This window comes from Hydractinia symbiolongicarpus, chromosome 14 (genome assembly GCF_029227915.1).
Source record: "Hydractinia symbiolongicarpus strain clone_291-10 chromosome 14, HSymV2.1, whole genome shotgun sequence".
NCBI classification, from domain to species: Eukaryota; Metazoa; Cnidaria; class Hydrozoa; order Anthoathecata; family Hydractiniidae; genus Hydractinia; species Hydractinia symbiolongicarpus.
Window position 1 is genome coordinate 4022846 of NC_079888.1, and position 20250 is coordinate 4043095.

General features: G+C 33.6%; 1 protein-coding gene across 1 annotated transcript; it reads right to left on the reverse strand.

Moving 5' to 3' along the window:
• Window positions 1-11258: 11258 nt before the first annotated feature.
• LOC130625739 (mitochondrial ubiquitin ligase activator of NFKB 1-like) lies at window positions 11259-19831 on the reverse strand. The gene is made up of 3 exons (XM_057440843.1): window positions 19591-19831; window positions 13679-13884; window positions 11259-12417 (listed from the first exon to the last, which is right to left on the reverse strand). Exons 1-3 carry the CDS (start codon window positions 19699-19701, stop codon window positions 11736-11738), a joined length of 999 nt encoding a protein of 332 aa, XP_057296826.1. The 5' UTR covers window positions 19702-19831; the 3' UTR covers window positions 11259-11735.
• Window positions 19832-20250: the final 419 nt, after the last annotated feature.

The following is a 20250-nucleotide window of genomic DNA, read 5'->3' on the forward strand; positions in this document are numbered from 1 at the left end:
CCGAAATTTTTTACTGTTTTTTCACAGCTGTCCAAAACATGTTTTCATTAAAAAGTCTGATAATTAGCCATTGTATCAAGGCCAGAGCTGCCACATGGATAGGGTGGATTGCAGCAATTCAATTTTTTACACAAGTGCGCTTGTTAAGCTTGTATTAACACCTCTTTATACTGGGTTTTTTGTGTCCAATATCCTTGTAGAAGTAGGGTTGTGGGAGGGGGTCTGATCTAATTGATTCAAATATTTTTACATGGCTATAGTTATCTAGGTAATATTACCTTCCATAATATTACCTTTTGAAACAAAACAGGTAAATTCAACGACGCATTTGTTATAGCATTTACCAAAATGTGATTTTAAATTTTTTACTGAAAAGTTGCCCAATAAAAAAAATATTAAAAGTGACAAAGCAGTATCAGGGAGTCAGGGAGCTGAAATAAAAAAGTGAATAACTAGGATATAAATAGCAAGCTAATGCCTGAAAAATCGAAGAAAATGCATCTTTCCAAAGAAATAATCTTCAAGATAGAAAAAATAGGAATCGGGGCATTTTCGAAAGAAATTATGTGAGATTGATGCAAAAGGATTTCTCCTAATAAAAAAACCCATTTACTTTTACGAAAGCTTTTGATGGGTGGTGCTTATGTTAAAAAAGCTTGTAGAATTGTATTTAAATTTTAAATTTAAGACCAAAAATAAAGACCTTATTAAGACCTTTTTCAAGAAGATAATAAAAACATGTGTAGTTTATTTTTAATATTCTGCGGATTTAAGTCGCCAACCACGGAAATAAAAAAACAAATTAAAGATGAAATAAGGCCTAATAATTTGCTTTATTTAATATTATCCTTTCTTTTAATAGGCACTGGAAGTGTCAAAAAATAATACGTGACTGTCACGCAACAAGATAAACATCCGCATAACAGGGAAACGGTGGCAATCTTAATGTACAATTCACACGTTCGATCTGCAACTTATACATTCTTACTTGAGTGATATTTTTTTCTTTTCTTTTTGGTAAAACCACTAACTATCAAATTTGATTTGTACCAATTACATTTCTGACATATTCTTTTCCTTTCTGCGAAAAGTGGTTTAAGCGCGTCATAACTACGACAACAGAATGTTATTTGTAAAAACATTTATTTATAGTAAAAACGTACAGGGTGATATAGTAACCAACCTACGTGCGAAAGAGTCGGTTAGTGATGAAATTAACAACTTTTGGCCGTTGTGTCAACAGTAAAACCAAACACTTTAGGCACACATATTTATAGTGTGCTACATGCATAATGTTTGTCAGTTTTTCAAAAACAACTTACAGCAAATCGGAATATAAAAATCGCAAGTACATGAACGTACAAAAGTTGTGAGTTGTAGTAATCCTATTGAATGGCACACTTCTAAAGACTTTCTCTACTTTGTTATAAAACTAAATGATTGTTAGTATCTAACATTGCACAGCTGTCGAAAACGATATGCTCAGCAATAACCATTTTTCATACATGCATAGTGTATTTCTGAATCTAATATATAGCATTGAAGACAGCTGGTGGTATTAGGAATTCAGGAGTAGCGTGAAAAGGGTCATTTTGTGCCCGCCAATCGGTGTTTCGGAATTAAACCAGTTATAAGGGTAGTCTTATCGCTAATGTATTTTATTCTTAAATCTATAAATAAACAAAACAAAGATTAACATCCAAGTTTTCTTCCATCATGTCTCTGATGCAGGTTTTACGGCGCCAAAGAGCGGATATGCAAGTCATGGCATTGTATAAGTTACGTAAAAAAGAATAGATTGTCAGTGCTACTAGAAAATTAATATTACCTTAAAAAATTTTAAAATTCTTAAGTGGATAGTACAACAAATCTCATAAGATATACATAACGATCATTAAAAAATGCTGGTCATAATGTTATAACGTATTGTAAATTTATTTTGATAGGTTGTGTTACAAATATTACCTGTTTAGCGGATATAGTCTCTTTAGTAGCATACACGGTATAGGCTTCTGCAAACCGCTTTAAGTAGCATTTAATTTTGCCTACTTTTTTCTTCTCTGCAGTCTTTGTTTTAGTGCTATTTAAGTTTTCTTTATTTTTTGTTTTCGAAAACTATATATAACGACATCTACTTTATTGTCATTAAACATCTTTATGTATCTAAATTATATCCTCCCTGTCAATCTGCGCAGTTTTTCACAGGGGCTTAAGACTAGTTTTATATACTACGAAGCTAAGGTGGTGCTAATTATATATTGCAATGAGCATTTACTTACTATTTTTGCTGTTCTTGTGTGATCGATCCACACTTCTTGTTTTCCATTTAAGAATTGACCCATTTTTCTGTTTTTAATATTCTTTTTTTTGATTTGTATTACAATTACATTAGTGTAAGATCCGTATGCAATTCTCAATACAGTGCAATTTACAGTGTAACTACACGGGGCCTAATTAAAATTGCCACAAATATTCACAACTTCTCAATGACTAATGATATCCAATACTTTGTTTATATAAAAAAAATTGACATATAAAAATCATTAATGACGTTTTTGTGGGCATTGAAAGCATTGTTGCACTTTCATGAAACTTTAAGTGGTATGGTGGAATTCCTATTATGATTAATTATTATTTTTGCCTATTTGAGCCCTGGAAGCAACATTTTTATTGAAGATAAGAAGCAGCAACATGTCTATTTGATAGCTTAAAGAATATTTTAAGGTTATGTTAAAGGATTATTTATATTAAATTACAGTGTGACTGTTGGATATTAGCTGTTTAGTAAGAGCTATACAATCTAGCTGCCTGGGTAGCTAAATAGCTACTTCGCTAGATCTACTGCTAAGCCAGTTACATTTTATGCTTTTTTTGGCGTTTGACCTTACCTTTTAAACTATAAACTCCTGCATGATGCAAAGTAATACTACTAGTAAGTATCTTCACACAATCTTACCAGAGTAACTAAGCAGTCTTGTCTTGATACAGTGGTTTGCAATTTGTTAGCAACCCTCCACTACACTAGTAATGACTATATTTATCGTAGGTTTGCAAACCTCTTTTAAAAATTTCGGCATAACACTGTTGTACAATAAGCCTTATTATTAGCAATGTGAAGTTGTATTACCATGTATTTAACTTTATTCAGGTTATTTTTGAAAGATAGGAAATTTGCCAATTTTGTGATCAATGAATTTAGAAAAGTATATATGTTTTGGACTGACAGTGCTCTTAAGGACCTAAATGTCTTAAAGAAACTTCAAAGAAAGATAAAAATATCTCTCTTATGAAATACTTCTTTAAAAATTTTTTAGCCATTATTCATTAAGATGGACAAAATTAAATTTTAAGTGTGGCACTCAAGTAAAATATTTTGCAGAACTTATCAATTTTATTTTTTCCAAACAACAAATTATGTCTTAGACAAGCTTTACCGAACTTCTATTAGACTACATTGTGAAAAATATACTATCTAAAACACAACTTTCTTTACTCTCCAAAAATAAATCTATACTTCAGAAGCTTTGTTAATTAAATCTGATCTAATTAGATCATAGAGATAATTTTGAATTTCCGCTACGATTTTGGAACGTTTCCGAGAATGCCAAAAATGGTTTGATTGGCTTTTTAGAAGATTGAGAGAAGTTAAGAGCAGAAACTGATGAAGCATATATTAAAAGCTTGCTAGCCGATCAAGCTAAAACTGAAAAATCCAACTGAATACCATCAGATGGTGCATCAAGACACTCAATACAATCCCCACCAACGCCATACACAACCAATCACAATCTCCTGAACATGACCTAAAGTCTAGGGCAGAATCGGACAACAAGGATTGCTTGAGGAGGCGAAGAAGAAATTTGCCTAAGGAACCGGATTTTAAAGAAGGGCATGTATTATTTCACGTTTTCCACGCATTGGACTTATTCGTAGACTGTTCAAACCTTACATATCGTGGGTTGGTTTAATGGCTTAAAACCTTTTGCAAAACACTGAACCTATACTTCTATTCAATCTTATAAATGGATGGATCAATGATAAGTTAGTCCTAAAGAAACAAGCCACCCAGTTGCAGGTGAACGAAATCGGTTAACTAATCTTATAAATGAACCACTCAAATATGTGATGAGCTACATGAGTTATTTGAAACTCCTTGACTTTTTCTGCAGTATTTGGGTTTTCCCACATAAGGATACTCTGTTAATTCTCTTTGGAATGTGGCCAACGCATTCTAATTCTTATGGTTCTATCCCATAATTTGCATAAGGATTGCTTTTAGCCACATCACTAAAAAAGGATGCACCATCTCCTAGGTAATAACGATATATGATACCATGCGTAGGCAAAGATCGTGAGAACATTTCTACGCATCAACACTTTCCATGGCACCAGTTGATTTTTTATAGTTGATTGGTCAAACATGGTTACTTTGCAATGCCGATTCTACTTTTCGCTTGTGACGTAACTGGCAACTTCTACAATATTTAAGTCAAAACATGTGTATCAATACAATAACTGATTAAAGTAACATCAACATTCTTAGAAATAAAGCCACTCTTTTGCCATGCACCATCTGAGGCAGTTGAGACAGTCATTGGTTTTTTCGTGTACATACTTCCCAATAGCATGTTCTCTTAACTTTTTCAGTTACACACTTCACTGATTCCTCTGCAAAGCTTAAATAAGATATTTTTAATATATTACTAGCGTAATCAAACGAATTTTTGTTTATACTTGACATGCTCATTATTCGAACAAATTCTGTAATTGTTGAAAACCCGTTTTCAATTTCACGAAAAGTTAACATAGCCAGCAGCTTAGTTTCAAAAAATATTCTAACTTTGTTTCTTACTGTATCTACTAATACTTTTTGAAGAATATGATACATAGTTTACAATTTGTTTGCAGCATATTGTAAATTTATGCGAGAAAACAACATCTGACTCAAATTCAGGACAGATTCCCACAGCTTCAATCAACTGTTTTAAAGTTGAAAAGCTCATATTATTGAGATTAAAGTCATCCAACTCATCAGTAGGACGTACTTTAAGGAAAAATGTCTTTGCACTAGTGCTCAATGAGCAGTTAGGTGACTTGGTTTCGCTGGCGGTGTCTATTTCCAGCAAACTTTTTTTTCTTGTGATTCGGAAGATTCATTGAGTTTTCCATTCCAATTAATATTAATGGTAAATATATATTCTATGTTATCTAAACCAAAGAAGTTTTCATTTGTTATATATAGCCAGTAACATCAAATTTTTAAAGTTGAGACCGTTGTTATGAAAATTTTATAGGATTAGCTTCACTTAATCACAAATATCTCAAGAATAACTAAGCTTTTAAAATAAAGTTTTGAGTTACTCTTTCCGGATTAATTCATTGCCTAAACACTAAAAATCAAAAAATGAATTTTTTTTGCGAAAATCGATTTAACTTAGAGGCTGCCTGATAATCAAACTTCAGTGTACAATACAATAGAGAAGTCTAAAAAATGAGGTTTCCCAAAAATTTATAAATAAATCAGTTTTTTGTTAAACAAAAAATATTGAATATTCATTGTTTTTAAAAAATGGCTAAATACAATTTAATTATAAAAGGTCTGACATTTATTTACACACAGTTAAAAGTAGTACATTTCCCTTTTTACGTTTCATCTATACAGCAAATATTTCCTGACATTATTTGCTTACATCCGACGTGATTTAGAAAGGATGCTTTTCATTGATCTCCATTTGTCCTGTTTTTTGGTTTAAATCCTCAAGTTGTAACGTTGCAGTGTAATTGGTTTGACGTAATCATCTTTAAAATTTAGTCAACGTTTTGCTTCCTCTGATCGATTTATTGAAAATCAAAGAGAAAGAATTCCTGTCAAAAAAAATAAAAAGAAAATGTCAAACTTTTTTTAGACCGGTCTGAAAAAATTTTAGACTTATATTCTTTCTTTAGACATTTTGGAAGAGGGCGATAAGATGTATTTCAAGAAATTTAAAAATTCTCTTCTTCCCTTAAAGAAGAGTAACTACCTTTATTGAAGTTGTGGACAATGCGGTATTTTTGAATTTTCGTTATGAAATCAACAACCCCTTTTTTATGTTGTTCTACCGATAATTGATGCTGATAAGGCGGAAATCATTTGTCCACATTACCTTTGTATAACTGTAAGAGATGAACAGTTTTGTTTGTCTAAATTTTTAGAAATGAGAGTGATAATAGACTGCAGTACAGACATTGTGTGGCAATTTTGAAAATTCAAAATCAGACAAGCGTCATTGTGATGCTGTGTTGTAATCTTCCTGTAAGTCTGACGCAAATTTACAAGCAAAAAAATCCATGCAGACGGTAAGCTGTAGACCAGTCCTGTCCTAAGCTTCTTTTTTAAGTGGATTAATTTTGATAATAAAATAATTTTCACCCTAGAGTCTCGTTTTATGACCAGCCCATTTTTGTCATTTTGTAACACATGCGCCAAAATCAATTCAAATGTAAACATTAAATCCTGCAAAAATATTTCAGGCAGGTTCAAGAATTAAACTTTCAAAGAGGTGATTCCAGCTGGCTGACTATCAACCATACAAAGTCTTATGCTTCTTTCTTTCTAGCTGGCTAGCTAGCTAGCTGGTCACTTAATGCATTTTACGTTTAAATCTCGGAAGATGACATCAACGGTTTCATTACCTAAAAGGTATTGAATAAGATAAAAGGACTCATTTCGATCAGGAGTTCAAGTTTTCATAAAGCGCTTTTTTAAAATGTTAAAAATACCTGGAACTGGTGCAAATACCAAACAAATCTATTGTAAATCGCATTTCAGTAAGATCTTAATATCGTCTTTATGTTTGCTATAGTCCTTTTGTATCAATGTTTTTACATTCAATTGTACTGTTCGTTTGTTTGTGTATCTAATTTATTTGCTGACCTTTAATGTACCTATTAGGTAAAAACTCTTTCAAGTTGTGAAAGAGTTTATACCTGTTAGGTATAAACCCTTTCAAGTCGTGAAAGAGTTTATACCTATTAGGTAAAAACTCTTTCAAGTTGTGAAAGAGTTTATACCTATTAGGTATAAACCCTTTCAAGTCGTGAAAGAGTTTATACCTATTAGGTATAAACCCTTTCAAGTCGTGAAAGAGTTTATACCTATTAGGTAAAAACTCTTTCAAGTTGTGAAAGAGTTTATACCTATTAGGTAAAAACTCTTTCAAGTTGTGAAAGAGTTTATACCTATTAGGTAAAAACTCTTTCAAGTCGTGAAAGAGTTTATACCTATTAGGTAAAAACACTTTTTCACGACTTAATACAATATAGATCTGTCCTGGGTGAAAAGTTCGTTGCTTTAGTAAATCGAAACGAATAACTATTGTGAAAGCTGGATTATGTCATAGTTTTCCAGTGCCGATTGCAATATGGCGTATATTGTTCTTCAACTTTTGCAGAAAATATTTCACAAGTCTTTAGGCGAGTTTACGAAAAATATCCTTTGAATATAGTGGCTCTTAAATGAAATGTACTTTATGTTTGAAAATGTTGTTCGAAAACTCAGAAGAAAGATCATTGGAAAAAAACAGTATGTTGAAACTCGATGCCTTTCGAAAAGCATTTATAATTTTATTTTAAGTTTTCCTTTCACATTTCTTAACTACAAGCTAACAAGCGTCAATTATTATAGCGAATTATATTTATTTTCTTTAGTTGACTGTATACATTTAGAGTTTGATGTGATCAGGTAAGAGTTAGAACATAGCTTTGTTTTGGTTGTTTTGAACTTTTAATTGGGTGTCTCATTCTTTTTTCAACCTTTTCACAGGCAATTTTCATCTCAATTTTAAGCTATTTAATGCATTTATATTCTACATAAATATCTAAAATTAAAATTACACCTTGTTGACTATTAAGTAAAAAATAAAACTTTGCCAGTTCCTGCTAACATGGACAGCTTTGGTTTTTGTGTTCCGTTCGGTGTTCACCTATTCCACCTACTTGGTCTCAATTTGTACTTCGTCATATCGTTATTTATATTATTTATGCTAACAGAGCCATCGTCATTTTTTTAATCGGCGAAGGAATCAAAATTTTCCTTTTGGAATTTTTTCATGACTGAGCACATGATATCTAAAAACATATTTTCTTTTCGTAAATGCAACATTTCGTTTGAGACGTAAAGTGCACGGTTTGGTAATTAGGGGATACTATTTGAATGTCAGCTATGGTTTCTTCACGTATTTCTGGTTGGCTATCAGTATCCACTTCTAGTTTCAGTTTTGTTTTTAAAGACTACCTTGATAACTCAGTACACCACATTTGATCCGGAATACGTCATTTGTCGTCCTCAAATTTTGTTTTGGATATCTATATATCTATGTATAAATTATATTATATAGGCCCGGCGGAGCTAGGGGGGGTGGTTAAAGGCCCCAACGTTGTTGCCAAAAAGTGATTGTTATCATGTGATTTAATCAATTATTATTTGTCAATCTCTATAATAATAGCCGTATTCCGTCTGTCTGTTTGTTCAAAAGGGTTACCGATATTCCGTTGATCTTTCCGCGATTTTTAGAAACCAGGGGGTTGTTTAATCGCAAATCAAATTACTGATTAAAATAAATTCTAAAAATTAATTTATTTCTTTAATTAATTAAATTACTTTAATTTATTACCATAAGTAAGAAAAATAAATTTAGTGATAAAAATGAATGCATTGTTTTAATACGCCATTTTTAATAATAATTACCCCCGTGACCTCAATCGCCGTTTTCGCTCAGAAGCTACAGAAAACAAATGAGACAGTTTACTGATAGTTTTACTGACTTTGTTTTGACTGCACGCACATAATACACCAATCAAAACGCTTAATTGTTTAAAAAAACCAATCCAAGACTTTCGTGGCCTGGGCATGCCAACGAAGAAACATGAGGACCGAAACTTGATCGCCATTTTTGTTTTTAAGGTAATGGTGGGTCAGTGCTGTTTGTAAGTCTGTTTCACCTTTTTGTCTTCTATAAGCTTTTTACTTTCGTAATATTGTTTTTTGTAAATATATTGTCACGTTTTTAGTCACGTACAGATCTTAAACGCACCAGTTTTAGGATTTTTGGCTAGGAACGAAGATTTTGGAGGCTAGCTAGCTAGAACCTTACTTATTACTATTCTGTATGGTATAACAGCTTTTTATCCTACCCACCATTTATTTTTGTGTTGAGACTGTAGCCATTTAGCTAGCTCCCATCTTTGACTAAAAAATGAGAGTATAAAAATGCAGTTTGGCTACAACAATATTCTTAAACAAAAAGTGTTATGCTAAATGCAGTTAGCTAGGTAGCTAGCTACTTCTTTTATTATTTTTTCCTGAAAACTTTTTGTGCAAATAAAATGACTGACAGATTATTTTAGCTGAACCGCTAATGACAGGCTGTTTCCCTGTGTTTTCAATTAAACCGAAGTTGCAATGAAGTTTTTTTGGAAAAGGGTATTACGCCTATACGCCTGTTCAACTCTGCTTAACTATACTAAGCGGTTAGCCCAGGGTTAACAACAGACTGTTGTTTTTGGTAAAGGCTGTTATGGCTATGCGCATTTACAACGTGGTTTACCTGTACTAAGGGGTCAACCCAATGTGACAATTCATTTTTAAACTTTCTCGGTAATCACGTCTGCATGGATGTGCAACAATGTTTACCTGGACTAACCGCTCAGCTCTGTTGTGTTTTTTTTAAACAGAGTCCGTGAAAAAGTTTTAACTGTAGTAAGCGCTTAGCCCAGTGTCACGATAAATTTTTTAACTTTCACAAAAACTTATTCCGCAAAATAAAATAATATTGACTGATTGTTTTTGCTATGATGGGGTACCAACTGTTGTTTGTATTTCAGCTATCGTCGCGGGGAATATTTTTTGAAAAATATGTTACAGTCGCAAGACTATAATGGTGTATGCGCTTCACTTAATTTACGACATACTGTAAACCTGTACCAAAGCGCTCCACCTGATCATGTGGCACAGTTTATTAAGCGCTCAACAGAGTGTTCAACGTCAGGTCACACCTTGACTTTGGCTTACCCCAGCGTTTCGACACCAGGGTAAGCCAAATGCGAGACTTAAGTGGTATAAAAAGGATGGGCGGACCCGTGGATTTTTCCACGGGCCATCGACTAGTCTCTATAATAATAGCCGTCGTCTGTCTGTCTCTGCGCGGACCCCCCGCAAAGTTAGAAAATGATGTTACGGAAACACGAATATCAAATGCGATATATTTTTATCCACTTTGTCGCGACGGGTAAATATAAAGGACGGGCGAACCTGTGGATTTTTCCACGGGCAACGACTAGTCTATATTATAGTGCCCGTAATGGCTGTCTGTCTGTCACGCAAAATGGTAGCTTAGCTGCGACGGCGAACCCGTGGATTTTTCCACGGGCTAACGACTAGTTATATGTTCTATTTAAGATCACAAAATACTGTTACTGCGACATTAAATAGAAGATATATATTTACTGGTAAGTATTAAAACTTACTTATTTTATAATTCTTTGTCAATGTTGCTAAAAAGAAAAAGTATTTTTCTGAAACATAGCGATCTATTTATGGTTATTTCTTTCGTAGATTTTAAGATCTACAAATCTATTATTTTTCTTTCACTCTTTAACCTTATTTTATTGATGCGGCAAAATTTGTTGTCCGCCCCATTTCTTATTTTCTTTGCAGCAATTCTGCGTATATTTCAGGTCTAGCTATTGAATAAAAATTTTCGACATAAAGGTAGTTTTAAAAAAGTGAGGAAGCAAAACTGTACCTTTAATGCCTTGATTTCATTTAGTTGCATTTTTGCTGTAATTCAAAGGATTTTATTCTTCTTTATTGTGCTTCAATTTTCTCAAGTGCGAAAATGGAAATTGTAAGGCAATATGGTAGCTGATGTAAATAACAGATTATTTTTTTAATTTTAAACAGACTACAGTTGTTTCAAAAATTCTCTCGTGCTGTGCCGTAACGTTTACAAAAATACCTCAGATTAGCAGGAACACGAAATAAAGCTGTGTGAGCTATTACGTTGATTGTTAATAACCCCTATAAATTTGCATGAGTTCGTCCGTCAGCGAAATCATTTATCTGCGGGACCCGGAAAAGATGTGCGCAGCTATATTGAGCAAAGAGAATACGGTATAAAAAACGGTTTTTTTAATGCATAGTTGACAATACATAAATGTGTTACCATGGCTACCCCAGTGCATACAAGTTCACAATCCAAGCACAAGACAACACCAAAGAGGTTAATGCATTTATTGACGTACGATTCTAACTATACTCTAGAGTGCAAAATAACCATACCCCGAATTGTTCCCCTCTTTTAAACTAAATTAACCACAAAGCGCTCATTTCACCCCCACCTTCACCTCCACTTTATCTGCAAAATACCACAAAGTGAAATAATTGGCCTGTTAGCTATTTTTTATCCTAAAAGTTCGAAGCAGAAATGTAGTAAGTAAACATGATTTATGAATGAGAAAATACCATTAAAAACATTTCTAGATGAAGGATTCGTGATTTGTTGACTTTTTGCCATAAATTTTACTGTGTAGAACTTGAGTTGGCGAAATCCCTAAATTGACAAAAAAAAGTTGGTTTGCTCCTCACGAGATCGTGTTGCTCGAATGTAAAAAGAAATATATTTGCTTAGGCATGCTTTAACAAAGGTACATCGTAAGATTCGAACATGCACGTTTTGCAACTTGGTTTACCTAAACTAACTTAGAAATATCGGTACACATCGTTGTATATGACCCCTGCATATCGGACATTTATCAAGCAATTCCGTGCAACGCCTACATGAAGACACATGACCACACGGCAAAATAACAACATCTCGTGACCGTTCAATACAGACAACACAACTATTATCATTTTGTTCAGTCTGATTAAAATCATCGTATAAACGGCTATACTCTCTAGCCTCCAAATACTTCACTATGTATCGCTTGTAAAACCAATATGACAGGCAGGCACCACTGACAAGTAGAAGTGACCAAGTTATAATTTTTAAAACATGAATGAATGTTTGTTGTGAATCTATTAAATCCTCAACAGAATGTCTTGTTAAAACATACTGAGCTACGCTAATTGTAGGTGGCGCAATTTTTAACTTATTGTTTCTCTCAAGCGTGACTAAACCAATTGCTGTCAATTTTGTTTTGTTTAACAAAAACTTCTCACTTTTCTCTATCCCTTTCACACACTCTCCTGTTACGAAATTTATGAGCTTATCTGTAACAGCTGTCTGTGATGGCTCGTAATGATGAAACTCTGTTGTTAATTCTAAATGCTCTGCTTTTAAAGGATGTTCTACGGCAACTTTAATGTTTTTACCGCTCTCCAAACTAAAGGGTACTGTATGCGTGTGAGAAAAAATCGTTTTAAAGTCATCTGACCTAAAAAAGAAAGAAGGAGAGAGAGTAACAAAGAACGCATGCGCATTGCAATGATAAACTTTGGATAAAAGAGAATTTTAAAGAAATGAAAAGTTTACTTTAATTGCGAAATTAATTTAAGCGAAATTCAAATTTTTTAATGATTTCTGGTTTGTAAGGTTTTACGAAATAGCAAAAATTAATTCCGCCAAATTTAAAAAAAAAAATTTTAATCGTGAATTTAAATTTCGCGAAAATTACTTCAAGCAAATTTTCTCCCCTTAAGGTAGCATTCATGTGCAGTCAAAACGTCCTATTCTTAATGGGCATTGATGATGGGCAAATTTTAGGGAGTTTATAATCAAAGATCTGAAGACTTAAGGACTGTTTATAATAATACAATGTAAAAGGTTTTGTCTATCTAACCGAGAAATATTACATGAGGTTGATACGCTGAGAGAGGGTAATATTTCTCGGAAGAGATAGACAAAACAGTTTATATTGTATTTATTACTGATAGTTATGTTGTTCCGGTTTGTAGAAAACAGAATTACATTCTAAAGATTTACTTGTAACCAGGTTGTAAAAACAATGTTTTGATAAAGAAAGAAAACGTTCGATTTGAATTTCATTGTATCAATTTTTCGAAGACATGTACAAGGAGAAAACAAAACATTCGAATATCCATATAAAAAAATTTAACCTTTTTTTTACTATAGTTTATTCTTGGTAAAAATAAGAGTCACAAAAATTCGACGCTATTTTTCTTGTTGTTCATTGTGCCGTTCATCTTAAAAAACGAAGTGATGTGTGCGCCAATATAACATTGGATTTAAAATCATCAATATTTTGAAAGGGATGTAGTGTTTTCTTATAATTTTGCAATGGACGTTTTTAAATCACGGTTGCTCGAAATGATTAGGTTTTATCGAATCTCATGTTAAAAAATGTATTTGACTGATTTACACGTTCGTTTAAGGAGGAAAATGCGCATGCACTAAATTTTGTTTTGATTTAAAATGACCTTGGCTACTCTTTCGATTTAAAAAAATGTTTAAATTTTCCAGTTGTTTTTTTAATAATCTTTTGGAGCTAAAATTTTTAAGATGGTTCAGTGACCCTAGCGTTACAATGTAAAAAAATATTTAAAAAATACCGTAATCTTAAATTCTACACATGCGCATCATTAATTTCCACTGCATCGGCAACGACAAACGAACGTGTTTAGTACACGCGAAAAACTACAAAATTTCCTGTCCAAGCTTCACAAAAGGATTCTTACCAAGTTTTTGACCTAGGAATCCATTTAGACTGCAGTTCCCTGGTCGAAAGCCTTTGTATAACACCTTGCGAATTCTTGTTTAGACTGCCTGTGATAAAACTCCCATCTGGAACAACATTGCCAGTGACAGCTACGTATGGTACTGTGCCACCTTTGCTTTTGACATGGTTTAAAAGCCGACTATCCACTTCAAACTTCTCTACATTCTAAAAAAATAGATAAATTAGTCAAGAATGTTTCCCATTTTCAGGGCGTAATTTAAATTTAGAAATTTTCAGGATTTTTAGGATCTAAAAATAACATTCAAAAATAGCAGATTTGAGAAGATTTAGATGTTTCTTCAAATAATTGAAAAGCTTTGAGATTTTAAAGCTACCACCTTGAGGCAAAAACAATATATGATGGGAGCACCTTTAAAGATAAAACATGCAGCAAGCTGAACTACTTTATTTCGAATATTACTAATATCAAAGCAAAAGAATTTAAAAGAAGAAAATGTTAGAAGAAGAATTTCCGAAATGTGAAAAAATGTACTTTAAGTGGGGGTTTAAGGATCTTTGAGAAGGGGGTTTGAGGAGCTTTGAGAAGGGGAGTTTAAGGAGCTTTGAGAAGGGGGGTTTGAGAAGCCTTGAGAAGGGGGGGGGGTTATGGAGCTTTGAAAAGGGGGGTTTAAGGAGCTTTGAGGTGTGACAACCCTGTTTAAGTTGATCATTAAAAAAAGGGTCCTAAATAATTTTCGGGCAAAACTTTCCAGTGAAGCAAAGGTGAAGCAAAATTAGATGTATAGAATACTTCTTTGGTTGAGTCTGAGAACACTGCTGTGTAATGTAAAGCCGCTTTTCTCAATCACTTTCAGAATGATATGTCTTATCTTCAACCCTACCAATAGGGTTAAAGTGGAAAGATGCTGTTTCAACAAAACGAAACAAATCAAACTGGTCGTAGCCGAAATATATAAGCTATAGGGCTTTTTTACATTAGGCAAAGTATTGCTATTTTAGTAAGTTTACAGTCTAATATTAAAAGTCCTAATATGATATATCTAAGCATGGAGTTATTTAATATCTGCAGGCATTGATTATCACTGCATATTTTAACAACACGATGCTGGTAAAAATAGGATTAACCATTTTTTGGATTTTTTCGTGGAAATCAAAAAATGCAATAACTTGAGAACATTCTTAACCAAGGTAATAAAGTTGGAATGAAATTTTGTATTAGCTATAATTTCTAAATTCCGGTAAAAATAATTTGAAAAAACTTTCAGAGCAACTGAGCTTGTCATTATGTTCTTAGGTCAAATGTTGGTTAAAATACGCTTTCATATCCAACTAGGTTTTTAAACCAGGTCGAGGATTTATCGTGATTCTTACTTTTGATAATTAAGGCCTCGTAAAATGTGCCAAAAAAACAACTCTGTTATAGTTAAAAATACCATACCAAAGGGTAGCTAATATCAGGGTGTTTGTTTGAAATACAGGCTGTCAAGCTGGGCATATTTGGCAAAATATAAGTATTAATAAATCTGTTTAAGAATAGTTTTAAATTGATATGCCAAGTTCATAATACACTCCAAAACCTACCTTTAGCCACAACCTCAGTACTAAAGACACAAAACCATCTGAGAATTATGTGGCTTGCTATAGCCATAGCTATATATGTGTATCACTTTTAAGGACAAAATATGAAACGAGAAATCAAAGTAGCTAAAAATCACAAGTAATGTAGTATGTAGGGTAATTCTACATCCTGGTCTCACCAAACAGGTACAAAAATTTGTATAAATATTAGTTTAATAAGGTGATTAAAATCCACCGAACTTTTCAAAAATATAAATAAAAAAATTAAAAAAAAAAGAAAAAGAATTATAAAACGGACATACAAAAGCCGGTTTAAAGACACATCGCTATATTTTGAAAGCCTGGACAGGGTTTAATTCTGTGAGTAATGTACCATTCTATCACCTATTTTTAATGAAACCTGCACCACTCGCCGCTACTATTTTATAGCTGACAGCCAGCCAGCCAGCCAGACAGACAGACAGACTAAAATGTTTTGGCACATTCGTTGTTGTTTTAACTCAAAAATTACATTGTGCTAAAAGATTTTATGAGATGTGATGGTAACACCGTTTCCATTAAAAACTATTAATTTTTAAAAAGATCCCATGTCTGTCAGACTGGGGCAGTTGGGGCATCTTATGATAGTAATATTTCATCTTTTATGTAAAGACTACTCGGTGACCCGTGGAAATTTCACGGTTTTGTTCGTCCTTTATTTATCTCATTTTATGTGTATCGCTACTACGTTTACCATCTTGCGTGACAGACAGATGTATACAGGTAATATAATATAGATTACCGTTAACCAGTGGAAAAATCAACGGGGTCGCTTATCCTTTATATATCGCATTTCGAGTTTCCGTAACAGGACGCGGTTTTCGCGGACAGACAGACAAAATACTATTATTAAAGAGATAGTCGGGAAACTTGGCGTCGAAACGCAGGGGTAAGCCAAACGTCAAGGTGTGATCCGGCGTTGAATAATAATAAAAACGTTGAATAATAAGATCCGTAAACTGTGTCACATGATTAGGTGGAACACTTTAGTACAGGTATACAGTATGTCGTAAGTCAAGTAAAGCGCATACACCATTATGGTGTTGCGACTGTCACATATTTTTCAAAAAATAACTTTAACGCAACAATAGCTGAAATAAAAACAGAGTCTACAAAGCATTGTTACTCCATAGCAAAAAGAATTAAACAATACTATTTTATTTTGCCCACACCTGGGTAGGAAATGTTTATTAGCACCCTACAACTGCACCTTACCTAGCAACCTTTAGAAGCTGAGAGCTTCCTCACTTCCTCAAAAGAAGTGAGAAAATGTAAAAAATGTGATGTTCCAGTATTTAAGAAGCTACTGAATAGCTTTCTGTCTAAAACTCCAGATAAACCCCTAATCATAGGGCTAACAGCCAATAGAAGGGCAGATTCAAACTCACTTTTACATGGTTTAGTGTGTGGAAAGATGAGACTGGTGTGTGCTGCCTTGTGTACTTTTATATCCATGCAGGTTGTTAAAGATGGTCATTTTGGATGTTAATCATGAAGCATTGCTTCAAAAGCTATCTTGGCGGTCAATGCAACTGCCCTGGATTATTAAGTGCTGTGTTGACAATTGCCACTCAGACAAACTTGGTCAATAATTCTGGTAGGAGGTAGTTAAAAAGGATAACATTACACACTTTGACAGGCATCAATCATGCACAGTACACTATCACTTATGGTACCTATGGTAAATGATAAAGACAAACAAAATGAGAATAACATATAACAATAATAACAGTAACAAGAACATATGTACTTGTTTTTCAGGTGACTCAGGTGTAAAACAAAAACTGTACACAATAAAAAAAAATAAAGCTGTGTTACTTGAACAAACTGACATGCACAATTTTCTGTTTATGCATAATTCACAACAGTGTACAAACGTCTTGTTCCTATACGCTAAAAAAATTGTCGTAATTTTGAGACACAACGCAATGCTTACTGTTTATAGTCTGATGACTTAGTGCATGAAAACTTAACTGATAAATATTATAACTTTTTCAACTTTTTTTTAAGCAATTATATATATTTATTGTTGGAAACATGGTTCAAGTCATTCTAAAACGCAAACAGGGTATAGCAGGTACAAACGGTCTGAGTAAACTCCAATTAGGTGTCATTGTGGCGCTGTAGATTACTGGCTATAGCTCTCGTACTCTGTGCGGGAAACCAGGGTTCGATTCCTCTTGACGCTGATTCAACATGGGCGAGTGAATGTTACTATGGCCCCTGGTTAACCCAAGCCTTGTGAGGAAAGTTGGGGAGACGGCTCCATGTGTGAGCCGTTGAATGTTGCCAGGAGTTGTCTAGTAGAGCGCAGGCCGGTCTGTGTAGCTCAAAATGAGCATTAAATACTCTAGGACTCTGCATCTAAGCCATGGCCCCTCCTGGAAATAATAGACAGGGTACATTCCTCGATATTAGTGAGGCTAGCCATGCAAAATATGCACATCTATTTACCTAAGCAACTTAAGTCTAAACAATTTGTGTGTGTTGTTCAACTAGAGCTTGGCACAAATGACTGGAGTTATAAAGCAAAATTAATTAAATAATAATGGTGGGTAACAGCTGTAAGGACAAGCATAACTTTTTGTCGATCTAGTACTTCGAAAACATAAAGTCAGTTATAGGTGACTCCTAACACCAATAGTGGCGTCCACCTCTCATTAGGTATGGTTAATTACATAAAAAAATTATGTAACTATTAGTCATCCACTTAGGCATAAGAACAATGAAAAAATAAGTTCTTTTAGATGTTTTGCTGATCATGCTGTTCGAAATAATGTATAGGCTCACGTTCTTGACAAATGCCTAAGAGATTAAGTGTTAAAAAATTTTGGTGAAGTCAGGAAACACCTGCCAAAACATAAACCTTTTATTTAGAAATTTGTATATTTGCATAGGATCATGTATCTTTGACAAACGGTTGCAGAGATATTGGAGTTTAAAGGGTTTCGAATGACATCACCAACCCATCCATTCCGAAACGCAGCAAAAAATGACTGACGTCACCACCTTGTTTCCAAGTTATTTGGCCTTAAAGTTTTAAGTGCACTGTAATAATGGCTTTTCCTGTCAAAATAGCCCTTCATAAAAACATTATGAAAGACCACGTGGAACCACCTATTTCGACATAGCTTTTCATGATGCAGAAACAACTTAGGAAAAAGCATCTTAGCATCAAAGCATCTTAGAAAGACACATGCACATTTGCTAGTCAGAATTTATATAAGAAAACAGATTGATTTTGTGCACGAAATATGTAAATCTATTTTACGCAACAATGCTTTATGATAATAATGGCTTCATTAATTTAAATTATTATATTGACGTTAAAGTAGTGATATTGATGTCACTCTGTAACGTCAGAAGAACACTTAACTTTGTCTGTTACGGACACACAGACACACTCTCCACATTATTATAAGAGAGATATATAAATTAGTTGCAAATGTTTACAAATTTTATACACCCATACGCATCTTGACCATTATCTTCTATTTCTAACAGAAAACTTTTCTAATTCTAGCATAAGTCTTTTTTACAGTTAATATATTTAATCACTGATAATCCCATGTTTATATATATTTTTTTTGTGTGCATATATGTGTGCGCATGTCCATTGTTGTTAATGCAAAACCATTACGTCACACTGCAACTAAACTGTTGCTTGGCATATTCATATGGAAACGCACCCCTGGAGAACGTAAATGTTCAGGTTGGATTAAATCTAAAATATGTTTGCACAAAAAACAATACATGGAATCAGAGTCCCGATATTTACTTGCACGCGCATCTAAGTGATTAGGTAATGCCTGATCCGCACGCAGACATGGAGGTACAAATGTAAACAAACCAAGCGGATAAGTTACCTCCATTTCTGTGCACACAGGAAAAACACGGGACTATGAGTGTATTGCAATTTGGTGCAAGAGTAGTGACCAAAGTGGAAAAACAAAACCCTTGAAGCTACCAAATAGCTGTTAGCTAAATTATGGTATAGCTAGCTAGCTATATAGCTATATAAATGTAAAACAAATGCTTTTATGTTTAATATATATAGCTAGCTATATTTATTATATATATAGCTATATATATATATTATACATTTAATTAATATAATATGAATATTTAAAGATCGACGGTGGAAGGCAAAGCTTTCGATTTCATAAGTAGGTAGCTATTATACCTAGCTACCAGCTAGCTAGCTGTATTTAGCTAGTAGTGAGAAAATGCAAAAACGTTTACAGAACAGAAAAAGAAATACACAAAAATAAAAATTGCCTATAGTTATGCTACCTGCAATATAGTCTGTAATTTACTTGCCCTGTTGTAAAATATCCACGTTAACCCACCAGCTATACCAAATGCAAGGCCATAGCAACCACAAATGGTTGCACTGTCAGTCATGACTTGACAAACTTATGTCAATACTAAATGCCATCGAATAAAATTAGGTTATATGTACTAATTTAATTTATGCAATTTTCTTTCATTTTTCGGCATGCACAATACCCCCTACCGCTATCTCCTAAACCCGAGGCCCGAGACCCTGAAGTATTTTCCTTAATCGGAAATCTATGACCATGTTCACATTATACCGGCTAGCTTTCATGCCGTTATAAAAATCATAACGGATAGTATTGGTTTTATTCTGTACAGCGAAGTTCACACTGACAACGCAGTTTCTTCTGGCGCGGCACGTATGACCTTTGCTTTTTTTGTTCACATTAAATTTTAAAATACTTTGTTTTTGTAAACGATAGAAAAAAACGTGTGGTTCCAAAATAACACAATGAAAAGTGCTCATTTTAGCTTGCGGCTACACAAACCGCTGCAGCAAGGTTGGATCCGATCCCGACTTGTTGCTGATCCTCGCGCATAGTAAACCAATCACAAAGCCTGATGTATGTGAATAACCATGTATGTGAATAATATATTCAGTGAAAGGAGCATGCA